Below are 14,077 nucleotides of genomic sequence, written 5' to 3'. Positions count from 1 at the left end.
GCAGAGGAATTAAAGTTGAGAAATCAGTCTTTGTTGGCACAATGATCCCACGGTTTCTGGGGCATGACTCTTCTGGACACCGTTTAACATCACTTCAAAGACAGAGGAGAGACACACCATCTGTGCTGGCAAGAACTCCTAGAGTCCTGAGAGATGAGAAATTTCAATGTTGTCTTCACTGCTTTTTGTTCAGTAAATGTAAAATCTTACTTAATAAACTTCACTTGATTCATAAATACTAGTTATTTGTACCTTGACGGACATGCATGACTGAGGACCCGAGTGTTAAGAAACTAAGAATTTGGGCCTTTGAGTTTTTTTTTAATTAGAAAGGTTTTATACCTCGAAAGATTAAACCTGGCACGGAGTACTCTCTGAGAAATAGGCAAATTGACTTCCTCCATAGAATGAACAGGTTATTTTAATAAACATTTTATTGAAGTATTTATGGTTTTATAACAACAACAGAAGAAACAATAGAACATAGAACATTACAAGCGCAGTACAGGCCCTTCGGCCCTCGATGTTGCGCCGACCTGTGAAACCCCTCTAAAGCCCATCTACACTATTCCCTTATCGACCATATGCCTATCCAATGACCATTTGAATGCGTTTAGTGTTGGCGAGTACACTACTGTTGTAAGCAGGGCATTCCACGCCCTTACCACTCTCTGAGTAAAGAACCTACCTCTGACATCTGTCCTATATCTATCTCCCCTCAATTTAAAGCTATGTCCCTTTTGCTAGATATCACCATCCGAGGAAAAAGGCTCTCCCTGTCCACCCTATCTACTCCTCTGATCATCTTGTATGCCTCAATTAAGTCACCTCTTAACCTTTTTCTCTCTAACGAAAACAGCCTCAAGTCCTTCAGCCTTTCCTCATAAGATCTTCCCTTCATACCAGGCAACATCCTGGTAAATCTCCTCTGCACCCTTTCCAATGCTTCCACATCCTTCCTATAATGTGGCAACCAGAACTGCACGCATACAAATATAAACATAGTGCAAAAGCCGTCTTCCTCCCTCACAGGTCCCACCTTTTCTAACACCCTACTTTAAGCTAAACTAAACTCCAGCCCCCCGACCCTTTCTGCTGACGGTTAATTTTCCCCAAAGAAGTTGACGAATGGCTGCCATTTCCGGATGAACCCTAACATTGACCCTCTCAGGGCGAACTTATTTTCTCCAAACAGAATGAACAGTTTTGAGGGGCTGAATGGCCCACACCCCTTCCTAGTTTCAGAATAGGAAAAGAACTCTATATATATATATATATATATATATATATATATAATTTCTCAATGCCTGGAATAAGACTAATGCCACAGTTCTAACGAATATCCAAACTTGTGCTGCCAATAACATTCAAGGAAAACATTCTTTAAATGTGTAGAGCTGGCAAAGTGTAAGGGGCTGGTGCACAGCATGCTATCATTGACCCGACGAGTTACTTACAGCTTTTGCGAAGACGCCCATGAGCTCTGGAAATTGATGTGTGAGGAGAGCCAACATGGCGGTGAAGGAGCACAGGCCGGCTGTGAAGAGGATGAAGAATGGCAGCTCCTTCTTGGGATACACTGAAACTTCATGAAACGCTGGATATGAACAGATAGCATCAGATGGGCAGAGAGAAAGAAACGGAGAGAAATCAAGTGAAACGGAACAAAAATACACAGATGGCCGGGAATAAAGTGAAACAGTAACGCAGAAAGATAAGGAGAGAAGGAGAAAGAAACAGGGAGAAACGAAGACATAGCAAGACAGGAAAGAGACAGAAAACGAAGGCAGATATAAAAATATATCTTTACTAAATATTTGCATGTAATCTATTGCTACGGAATATCCTTTCTGTCTTAAGTTAGTCTTTTGAAAAGCAGAGATAAATATACGGCCATCTTTGAATCTAGACCATGAATCAAATACAATTCAGAAGGAAAAGGAAAGATCAAGATAACTGTACTAAAGGGATTCAAAATGAATGCTCAGTGGCTTTGTTACTGGGCTAGTAATCCAAAAGCCCGGAGATCCAAGTTCAAATCCCAGTTGGTGGGTGAGGGATTTAAATTCAATTAATGAAATGAAATTTGGAACTAAAAGGTGATTATCAGTAACGCTGACCTTGGAACTACTGGTATGTCGTTCACTAGGGAACAAAATCTGTCATCCTTACCATACCTGTCTTATACACGACTCCAGACCACAGGAATCTGGTTGACTCTTAACTGTCCTCTGAAATGGCCTAGCAAGTCACTCAAGTTTATTCAGAAGGAGAGGCGTCATCACTTTCTTAAGGGCAATTAGTGACGGGCAATAAATGCTGGCTATAGTGATGATGCGTAAATTCTGCAAATTAATAAAAAATAATGAGGAAATGACAGAGATGCAGTGTTAGAAGAAGGGGAACAGGTTGTTTCGGCCAAGGTGGAAGTGATGGAGCGAAGATATTGCTTCGTGCAGAGGTTCAGTGATACAATGGGGATGGCAGCGGGGGGGGGGGGGGGAACAACAACAACAACTTTCCGCACCTATAGTTTGAAGAATTTTTAAAAAATTCATTCAAGGGGTGATAGTGTGACTAGCTAGGCCGACGTCTAACGGCACTTTGTTTAGGTTTCTGAAAAAACAGATGCCAAGTTAATATCAGAGAGATTGGACAGAGTTGACGTAAGGCTATTGAGGAAGGTGGTTTTGATTTGATTTTGAAGGAGAAGAGGCAAAGCAGATGGGGGAGGGGGGGAAATCTATTCCAAAGAGTGTGGTGTGCGCATGTTTCTGAATTCTGCCGCTGGTGATGGGATGGAGGAAAAGGGAATGCTTAAAAAGCCATTGGAACGTTTGTTAAGCGGGGGTGTAATGGAGTTGAAACGGGATGCAAGATTGGTTCGAGCAAGGTCATGGAGAGTTCAAAGAGGGCAGGGACTTTAATTTAACATGTTGGGAGATCATAGAATCATAGAGTGCAGACCATTCAGCCCCTTGTGTTTATGCTGAAAGAGCTATCAAATTAGTCACACCCCGCTCTTTCCGCATTGCCCTGCAATTTACCACTCAAGTGTTTATTATTCAATTCAATTTTTGGAAATCCCAAAATAGGGAGCCTACAAAACTAGGGGTAATGAATAAGAGGTACAGAATACAAGCAACAATGTTTTGAACAATGGTGGGCGGGTATAGAATATTTGACAAAGATTTTGAAGGACTCTAGGAGGGCATGGATAGTGGATGGGTAGACAGGTGACGAAAAAAAACAATGCAGAAGATGTAAAAGGCACTTATAAGCAAAACAGGGAAAGGAAATACAAAATGGTAAAATTTTACATGGATTTGAGAGCCAGAGTGGATTTGTCTGTAGGTACACATGACATTAAAGTCAACATGTGCAAATAAAGACAAGAGAGCAAAGAACATCCTTGGTTCTGGCTATGGGTGGCCATAGAATGTAAATCCAAGGAGGCAATGCTCAACTTGCATAAGATTATACAAGTTAGGTTAGGCCATGACTAGCAGGATCGTGTGGACCTCCATGTATTGGAATATGAAAACAATTGAACAAACACAATGTGGATTCATTAGAATGTAATCAGGGATGAGGTGTGTCGGTTACACAGAAAATCTGGAGAATGAAGAGCTTTGTTCAGATGTTTAAGGATGATTTTAAAGATTATGAACGAGTAAGATAAGGTAAGTAGTGATAGAATATTGTTAATGCTTGAAAAATGATAACCAGAGGTCATAATGTTTTAAGATTATCACAAAGTGGGTGAAAAGGGAGATTTTAAAAAGATGGTTATAATGTGCAAATCCATAAATCATTGTTGAAGTACAATCTGTACATTATTCAAAAAGGAAATTAGATAGTTGCATTGTATTGGGGAGTGTACAGGACAAGTGGGGTGAGGGTAGATGGCATGGATTTACCAAAACAACCAACTGTAGATTGTTGGCAGTCCTGTGGTGCAGTGGGTAGCATCCCTATCTTTGACCTAGAAACTCTGGGTCAAAGTCTCTCTCCAGGACTTGGCGGCCATGGAAGGGGGGAGTTCATAATGTGGCCAAAATAGGTTGGCCATCAACCTATATATAAATCCTTGCAATACCCCAACGGCAGGCGGTAAGTGTGGGAGGGTCTGACACCGGCCCACTGCCAGACCCACATAGTGGCTGTAGTGCAACTGCTTCCCCACATTAAACGACCCCTCATGCCGTGGGCTGCACTCTGTGACAATCATCCCCATACTTTGAGGAACTGGGAGATGCTGATGATTGTGGGCACCCATTCGTGTCTCGGTCTATTCACAAAGCTAAAGTCTACCAAAAACAAACCTAATGTGATGAAGAAAGGGTTAATCCTTGGTCTAAACAAGAAAACGGGTTGGTTTGTGTAAATTCTAAACAGGAACTTAGAGATAATTAACAGAACTATGACCAAAAAAAGGTCAATATAAGCATGGTTTTCTTCATTAACTTACATGGCAGCAGTTCTCTGTCTGCAGTCTCTGTGCAGATTGGATATGGATAAAAAAGATGACCTTTTTCCAAAGGATAGGGAATCATTCGGAAAGCTGAGGGAAGAATGTTTTATTCCATTTTTGTTAATTCCAAGTTGTGAAAATTAACAAAATTATATACCGTCTTTAAAAAATCCAGTATAATGCATAAATGTCCCATGCTAAGTAAATATTGATAACCCCACACTACCCAGTAACTGATTACTTACTTGAAATACAAAAAAATCTACAAAAGAAAGCAAGCATGAGGGATATTTAAAATACACCTGATATAGTTTATACTTTAGACCTACTAACTTGAACTGCATGCACTTAGTTTAACTTTAACAAGGGCCTAACTTTTTATAAATTAAAAAAGTTACCCATTTTAATTTAATACTTTGAGGATAACATATTTTGCGTTCAGCTACCCAATGCTTCGGAAGTGCTCAATTTTCCACCATTTTCTCCTGTATAATTTTTGCAAATCGAGTGCATTTGTTGTTTCAATCATAAATTACCTTGAAAACAATTCTAGAAGTAAAGCTAAAATGATTGTATTGAGGGACGTGATTTGATGTTTACAGCCTGCCTCACTGTAGAAATGCATTTACTGTAAAGTCACTATACTTCCCTGGTAGATACAAATTAAGTTCGTCACAGAAAGTTGCAGCTGGGCTGAAGTGGCGGCGGGAGCTTGTCTTGGAGTTATTTAAATTTTGTGCCATTGTTAATTAATTATTATTTAATTAAACTGGGATTAACTGCTGGAGATTCTTTTTAATGATGTGCTAATAGCTAATTATTAGCCAATGCGTCTCTCCCTTGTTTTGACAGTGCTACATGACAATATTTGCAGAATAAACAAGAACCACATACAGAAAACCAACGAAGCAACTACTGGTTATGTGACTGGTTCAGGCTTAAGACTGGTTACGTTGCTGGGCTGAATTTGGTAAAGTAAGGAATAACTAATAGTCTGCTCATAACACTGAGCAGAGCAGTAGCTTGATTTATGATCAGAAATATTACTCCACCATTAGGTCCAAGGAAAGCAAACTAACTACTCTGATCTTCTCGAGTCTAAAGTGTGTTTTTGTCTGCTCTGCAGAGTTTTGTTAACAAACTGACCAAAGCTATCTGAAACTTTGAAGCACCATTTACAATGCCACCAAGTGGCAAAATGAGGGAAAGGCCATTTCTGCAGCATCTTCCACCGTGAGGCAAAGACTCTAAAGCCTATGTTTGAGATACTGGCAAAACCGGAATATTTAGCCACTGAACAGGTATACTAACATCAGCAGATACTGAGGGCTTGTTTCCTTGAATTTTGCAAGGCAAGACTTTTACTTTATCTGAATAATTCACTCGCTCATGGAAGTTAAGACCCGGGGAACTGAAATGAAAGGTAGACGGACACTAATTCCAGAACTGAATAAGTCTGCAGCTATCACACAGCTGCTCTCGGTGTTTAAAAGGGCAGCGAACTTCAGTTCTTCTTCTGGAAGCTGATGGGAGTAGCATGGAAAGCTACCAGGAAGTTCAAATATTGGCTAACGTTCAAGATGACGAACATTATGCCTATTGCTATGCAATCCCTAATCTACCTTATTCTGTTCCTTTAGATGAATATGAGTTTCAGGGTGCCTGATCATCTTCGAATGACTGTTCAGATTCTGAAACTGTAATTGTTTCAAATTGATGAACGGGCTTTAATAATTTGACTGAAGATAATGGTAAAGTTGCCATAATCCTAGATGACCATCGGCTACCTTCCTCTTTGAGGAGGAGAGCTGACTGGTGGTGATTTAACCTGAGGATCATCACACGTCAGACAAGGGGCAAGGTTGAGAAGGCAGTCCTTCATGAATAGGGCAGCACGGTAGCACAAGTGACTAGCACTGTGGCTTCACAGTGCCAGGGTCCCAGGTTTGATTCCCCGCTGGGTCACTGTCTGTGCGGAGTCTGCACGTTCTCCCCTTGTCTGCGTGGGTTTCCTCCGGGTGCTCCGGTTTCCTTCCACAGTCCAAAGACGTGTAGGTTAGGTGGATTGGCCATGATAAATTACCCTTAGTGGCCAAAAAGGTTAGGAGGGGTTATTGGGTTACAGGGATACGGTGGAAGTGAGAGCTTAAGTGGGTCGGTGCAGACTCGATGGGCCGAATGGCCTCCTTCTGCACTGTACATTCTATGTTCATGAATAACCTCATGGTAATTTGACTACAATGTTGGTGAACCACTGTCTTACAATCACACTCTTGCTACTCTTTATGACCCTCTCTTTTACAGTACACTAAATCCCCAGGGGGGATACCACACAACACTGAAGTTTCCTCACAGAGACCAATTGATAAGAACTATAGTCCCAACCATCTGAAATGAATTGATTATATGGACTGCCCATATCAAAGTAGTTGTTAACCTGTAGTTTGGTTGATCAGCTATGGCGCATGATCATCTCATTGATTACCGCGTGATTTCTTTCACAGAGTTCATTGCTGAAAGGGCTTTCAGCTCTGGTGTTCACGATCACAATGTTCATATTTTCACGTAATTCTCTAAACTCATCATAAGCAAACTCCCCATTGTCAGTCAGAAATTCACCCCGTGCGCCCAGTCTGGTGCATATCCATTTCTCCACGACTTATCCACAATCACCCTTTTCTACTTACCATGTGTTTAAGTAGAACAACTTGAGGGTGGCTTTTCAGCCCGCCAGCTGGATTTACCGATCCCGCCGTTATTACCGGGATTTCCCGGTGACTGCACCCCTCGTCGCCGGGGAAACCCGTGCACCGGAGTGGGACCGGAATATCAGTTGCACACACTCAAGCTCGTGACTACTTTACAGCTATTCATCAAGATTGGAATCACAAGAGTGGGTGGTGATGCTGTATCTCTACTCAGTGATGTGCCTCTCCTCCAACTTGTGCATAATCCATGCTGTGTGCAGCATCTTGTTAATGACAGCGCTGTTTGAAAGGAGATGAAACGTTTGACCTGTCGAACTTGTGAGCCATTTGCGCTCTGTGCTTTGCGTTTTATTTCTGTGCAAAGAAGATAAATTGTGGAAAATCCTGTTCTATATCATCCAGGCAGCAGCAGTTTTGTGGCCTGAAGTGTAGCCCATCTGAATGTAAAGTACCTTATCTACAATAGGTTTGTGTGAATATGAGTGCACTGGACAGTGATATGCACAAAACAAAATCAATCCCAACCTTTCTCTGCTGTGCCATCCCAGGTTATTTTTTAAACCATGTAAGGGTAGTGCAGTGGGTTAGCCCTGCTGCCTCACGGCGCCGGGGTCCCAGGTTTGATCCCGGCTTTGGGTCATGTCCATGTGGAGTTTGCACATTCTCCCTGTGTTTGTGTGGGTTTTGCCCCCACAACCCAAAGATATGCAGGCTAGGTGGATTGGCCACGCTAAATTGCCCCTTAATTGGAAAAAAAAATGAATTGGGTACTCTTAATTTAAAAAAATTTTTTTTTTTTTAATACCATGTTCAGTGCTTCCCTTTGCTCTGCGTTCACTGTTGGCTCATTTGTGTTTCACATATACTATGGCAGTAAAGTGAATTTGTGCCACATTGTAATGTCAGCAGCAACCAGTAGGTGCTGCCGTAATGGCATCTGGTGTGAAGAATTCCCATGCTTGCTTTTTCCTCTGAGGACAGGTAGATGTCTCCTCTACTCTGTAGAAAGCACTTCAATGCTTTTGAGGTTCTCTACTACAATCTGTAGATTCTGATCTATAAATCTTGCTGTATGCCTTCTGTATTTTCCATCCTTTTCCGAGAGAAATTGTACACCTCACATCGGACAGGCCAGAAAATATATGACTTTTGAGCAGGTTCGGCAGCATTTTTTCCAACTAACCGCTCAGCTGTTTCTTTTTAGCCGCATAATGCACCCAAGTTTCTAGAGGAATGAAAGACTGGAGGCCCCTGTGAGTGCTTTGAGAAAAATGGGCAAAAATATTAGCTCCCATTTAATGACCTCTTGTGGTTAAGAACAGTTTCACCTTTGCGGGAAACAAAACCATTGGCAACTTGTGGGTTCAAGTTCCACTCCAGAGACTGAAATGCAGAGTCGCGCGCATGAGTCTCCAGTGAATACTAAGGGGAGCATTGCACTGTCGAAGGTGCAATCATTCGTACAAAACATTGAATTGAGGCTCCCATCTGCCCTCTCAGGTGGACAGAAACGATCCTATGACAGTAGCTTTGAAAATAGTAAGAAGTCTTACAACACCAGGTTAAAGTCCAACAGGTTTGTTTCGAATCACAAGCTTTCGGGAGCGCAGCTCCTTCCTCAGGTGAAGGAGCAGTGCTCCGAAAGCTAGTGATTCGAAACAAACCTGTTGGACTTTAACCTGGTGTTGGAAAACTTCTTACTGTGCTCACCCCAGTCCAACTCCGGCATCTCCACATCTTTGAAAATAAGCAGGGGCGATCTCTCTCTCTGGACTCTTCCCCCCCCCCCCCACCACCACCCACTGCTTCCCAAGTGTCCTGGCCAATATTTACCCTTCCAGCAACATCACTAAAAAGAGATTCTCGGTCATTATGTTCCTGCTGTGTGCAGATTAACTGCAGTTTTTCCCCACATCACAACAGTTAAATCAGTAGTACTTTATTAGCTGGATCACGCTTTGTTATGTCCGAAGCTTGAGGATTCCCTCATGCCATGTAATTTCATGGAAACGCTGGAGATATTTTCAAAGGCAATAATTGACCTACAACATCTTTCATTCAACAGCAGCAATTTGATAAATTGGAGAATTCTATTTCAATAGGTACATGCCAATTAGTAGACATCAGACTCATGGTGGGTGATAATGACTGTGGCAATTTTTCTAAGGAATATAAATGTGGCGACTAAGGGCTTTTCACAGTAACTTCATTGAAGCCTACTTGTGACAATAAGCGATTATTATTATTATATATCAAGAACCAAAGAAGCACTGTGCAGTTGGACTGAATAATTTACAATAGCTAACTTCTAAAAGGCACTTACTTCCCTCCCAGGTACAATGTAATAGGTTGAGAGCTCCTTCTACCCGTTTCCAGTGTTGAAGATGGAAGAATGCATATGCTATTGCTTCACTGTCTCCTCGCTTCAAAATATGTTCTGGTGGCAGTATTAAACTTTTCATTTCTAATAAATACTAAAAAAAGAAAAATAGTAATTTTTTAAAAAAGACGCTGTTGGAAGACCAGGAATTGTAAATACAGTGATTAACTTTTCAAAACCGTAACGTGTTTCGCATGAAATCATTTTTTGTCTTGTAACTGACTGAATTACCTATTTGGTATTCAACTTGTCAGGCATCAGGTGTTTAATAGCACTATTTCAGAATTAATTTAACTGTCAGACGTGTCAGTCACAGAGATTTCCCTCAGTGTCTTCCACATCCCCACATTCACAAACAACACCCATTTCACGCCTTCGCTACTGACGAATGGTCGGAATTACAGAGCATTGAAACATAATTAGCATTTCCAAACAAAGCTGTTAGCTTGCAAACTGATGGAGGAAAGAGCAGCCACTCACTTTGGGTACATGTGGGTTAAATTCTACAGCCCTGTGTATTGCTTCTACAGCATTCATCTCTGCAGTGCTCAGCCCTCGCCTGGAGGCAGCCTCTGGTGAGAATCTACAACAATAGCAAAACCATTCGTCAAATTTACATCATGAGACCACACAACTCTGTGCACCACTGAAGAACATAACAGAACGACACACAGGGCTCCCAGATACCTAACACCTGGCTCTGTACATCTCGGTATGATAGTAGTTAGCACTGTTGCTTCACAGTGCCAGCGGCCCCGGGTTCAATTGGGTCACCGTCTGGCAGAGTCTGCACGTTCTCCCCGTGTCTCCAAGGGTTTCCTCCGAGTGCTCCGGTTTCATAGAATCATGGAATTTACAGTGCAGGAGGCCATTCGGCCCATCGAGTCTGCACTAGCTCTTGGAAGGAGCACTCTACCCAAGCCCAAACTTTTACCCTATCCCAATAACGCAGTAACCCCACCCAACACTAAGGGCAATTTTGGACACTAAGGGCAATTTAGCATGGCCATTCGACCTAACCTGCACACCTTTACAGATGCACTATAGAGAGCATCCTATCGGGCTGCATCACAGCCTGGTATGGCAACTGCTCGTCCCAGGACCGCAAGGAACTTCAGAGAGTCGTGAATACCGCCCAGTCCATCACACGAACCTGCCTTCCATCCACTGATTCCATCTACACCTCCCGCTGCCGGGGGAAAGCGGGCAGCATAATCAAGGATCCCTCCCACCCGGCTTACTCACTTTTCCAACTTCTTCCATCGGGCAGGAGATTCAGAAGTCTGAGAATACGCACGAACAGACTCAAAAACAGCTTCTTCCCCACTGTCACCAGACTCCTAAATGACCCTCTTATGGACTGACCTCATTAACACTACACCCATGTATGCTTCATCCGATGCCAATGCTTATGTAGTTACATTGTATATATTGTGTTGCCCTATTATGTATTCTCATGTATTTTCTTGAATCCTGTTAATTCCCTTTTCTTCCCATGTACTGAATGATCTGTTGAGCTGCTTGCAGAAAAATACTTTTCACTGTACCTCGGTACACGTGACAATAAACAAATCCATCCATCCATTTGGACTGTGGGAGGAAACCGGAGCACCCGGAGGAAACCCACGCACACACGGGGAGAACATGCAGACTCCACACAGACAGTGACCCAAGCCGGGAATCGAACCTGGGACCCTGGAGCTGTGAAGCAATTGTGCTAACCACTGTGCTACCACCCTCCCACAAGTCCCGAAAGACGTGCTTGTTAGTTGAATTAGGTATTCTGAGTTTTCCCTCCGTGTACCCGAACAGGCGCCGGAGTGTGGCGACTAGGGGATTTTCACAGTAACTTCATTGCACTGTTAATGTAAGCCTACTTTGTCACACTAATAAAGATTATTATATTACATTTCATTGCACAATCTGAGATTGCTCCACCCTTAGAGTAAAGGATCAAGGGACAATGTTTCCCCAAAATGTTATATTATGGGTTAACCTTCAGTTTGAGCACTGTTGGCAAATTGACAGTAGCAGATCAACCACCTGCTCCATAGCTCATTTCATCTTCCTTTCCATTAAACTGTGATGTTATTCCTTGTTTTAACCCACCCTGTAAAGGACCTAAGTTCTGAGGTAAAGTCTCCATTTGAACCGTTAATTTATCAGATGGTTCAGGCGCAGATTAATAGCTATCTGAGAGACACGGATAGGCGTAATCTCATTCTTAAATTCAAATGATGTCATAAACCACGCACACAACATTTAATGCATTAACGGGGGTTAAATTCAAAAGCCTGCAAAAACAGCTGCATAATTATGATGTGGGGTTAATCCGTGCCAGTTGCTTCTGCAGCTAGCAGCCTGCCACATGTTGCTTACTACTTAACGTGGCGGCAGTGTGCTGCCAGTGCTAAACTAGGGGCTAACACCAGTTAAGTCCAGCCTGCACCTCTTGAAGGCGAGGTGCACGGTGGCTGCAGCAGGTGCCGAAAGTAATTCTAAGGCTGATTTTGACCTGAGAAAGTCACGAGAATCGCACAAAATGCGAAAGAGTGGGCTGCAAGGTTTTCAGGCGCTGCATTGGAGGCCTTAGACAGGAAGGGGCAGAGCAGGAGAGATGTGGCCTTCCAGCAAGGGGCAATCCAGACAAACTCTCACAAGGCAGTGTGAGCAGGTAGCTGCGGTGGGTAATTCCAGGAGTCAGAGCCTGTGAAACTGGATGAAGGGCTGCAAAAATTTCAACGGCTTCACACAAATACATACGGTCACTGACTTCATCTTCAAGCACCACGAACTAGCCTTTGACACTGTTCAATGCTTCACACCCCCGTCACTCACCTACCGACCATCTTCATCAACCAGGACTCTTACATCACATTCACAGTTTCACCTCACCCCCACATGCTTAGAGCTGCTCCAAGCCTCATACCCACAGCTCATGGCTCACATCCCAGTGTACCAAATTGAGCGTTTAATTGTGTTCAGGCAGTGGCCCTTAATTGGGGATTCACTTGAGCTCCTATATTGCTTATAAAGTGTGAAAAAGTTGGTCTCCAATTCTATCCTTCAACACGTGGCTCTCTGGAGTACAATACCCACATTCCCCTCATTCTACACTTTCTTCTGACTTACAAGCTGCTGATGCCATGAGTCTGTAGCTCTAACTTTATCCCCATCCCCTCACCACAGCCCTACCCTTGTGACTTTCTCTTTTCAGAAACCAAAGTGCAACAGCCTGGTCGGGGAGCGGTGGAGCAGTCGTAGGTGGAAGAGTAGGAAAGCTGCGAAGATGAAGAAACACCATCACTCATTGTCACACTTGCAGCCACCAGTCGAATTGGTACACACAGCGTGTGTGCTTTAGAGGATAGCACATAGGCTGGATACGAGACACCAAGCACAGGCGGCAACGGGAAAGGAAAGAGCAGATGCCAACTCGCCAGCAGTCCCCTTGCTTTTGCCTGTCAGCCAGCCAGCCCAGGCCGTTTCTACCCATGTCAAGTTGGTACAGTCTCATGCCATCTGCAGTCTCTGCCACAGAAAGTTGAAAGCCTTCAATCAGCCTTGTAGCACTGTGTAGGAGCACTAGGACAGGCACACAGAAAACACTAAGGGAATGCACAAGGACCATGTTGTCCTTTGTATGTGATATTCAATGTTATTGATTGATAAATTTGTTTGGAATATTTATTTGATATTGTTCAAAGTTACATTAAGGTTTGATTTATTGCATTTGAGGTACTTCATTGCCACATTTGGTTACGTGTTTCCATGTTTTTAACCCGATTACGGCCTACAAATGAATATTTATGCAAATTACACTGCAGTTTGGCATTTGGGCTGCAAATGTGTTTCTTGAATAAAATACCATTGCTATTGTGGCTAAGTGGATGCAGTCATGGTTAACTACAGTGGGAAAGTGTGGGGTTGTTACTGAATGGGGGATTACATTTTTTACTATTGCAGTCGGAAAGTTCTCCCCGGTCAGCACAGTAAGACAAGAACTCTCAGGGTTGTGTTCACTCTTCCACCTCCTACTCAACTGCTTGGGTATAGCTGTGACCCATAATATGGTGAGACTGTGCAGCACGTAGCAGACCACCAACTGTGCTGAGTACTGCAGGACTCCTATCACTAGTATCCATTCTCTGGGTTGTCGCGGTAACTCAAATGCTGATGATACAGCAGACTGCCCCAGAACGAAGGGATCACAGCGGCTGCCAGGAAATTGGCTATTAACCTGTATTGACCAGTCACACACCAGCCGGTCACTGAGTGAGTGAACTCTCTTTCGATTCCGGTACACTCAGGTAGACATTCTGTATCAGCAAGGCAATGTGTATGCAGTCTATAGCACCACAGGGAAGCCTGCAATCTGTAGAGTTGGTGAGGTGAGAGTGACTGCTCTTGACATCAGGGCAACATTCAGCTGAGTATGGCATCAAGGAGCTGTAGCTAAACTGGAGTCAATGGGAATCAGGGGAAAATCTTCTGCTGGTTGGAGGACCTGGCACG

At 43.2% G+C, this 14,077-nt stretch overlaps 1 protein-coding gene across 9 annotated transcripts in view; it reads right to left on the bottom strand.

Annotated features, from left to right (window-relative positions):
• LOC119954680 (suppressor of tumorigenicity 7 protein homolog) overlaps positions 1–14,077 on the bottom strand; it is a 207,832-nt gene that overhangs the window by 12,687 nt on the left and 181,068 nt on the right. For 7 of the 9 annotated variants that reach the window (XM_038780146.1, XM_038780137.1, XM_038780140.1 and 4 more), the window contains 4 exons: positions 10,043–10,145; positions 9,506–9,656; positions 4,472–4,564; positions 1,458–1,597 (listed from right to left, as the gene is read on the bottom strand). In XM_038780146.1, the coding sequence (XP_038636074.1) occupies positions 1,458–1,597; positions 4,472–4,564; positions 9,506–9,656; positions 10,043–10,145 (487 nt within the window). The remainder of the gene's footprint in view (positions 1–1,457; positions 1,598–4,471; positions 4,565–9,505; positions 9,657–10,042; positions 10,146–14,077) is intronic. The other 2 variants (XM_038780139.1, XM_038780145.1) reach the window with 2 other exon arrangements.

This window comes from Scyliorhinus canicula, chromosome 20 (genome assembly GCF_902713615.1).
Source record: "Scyliorhinus canicula chromosome 20, sScyCan1.1, whole genome shotgun sequence".
Classification (NCBI taxonomy): domain Eukaryota; kingdom Metazoa; phylum Chordata; class Chondrichthyes; order Carcharhiniformes; family Scyliorhinidae; genus Scyliorhinus; species Scyliorhinus canicula.
Note: the sequence above shows the minus strand (reverse complement) of the source record. Positions and strands in the feature narration are given on the sequence as shown.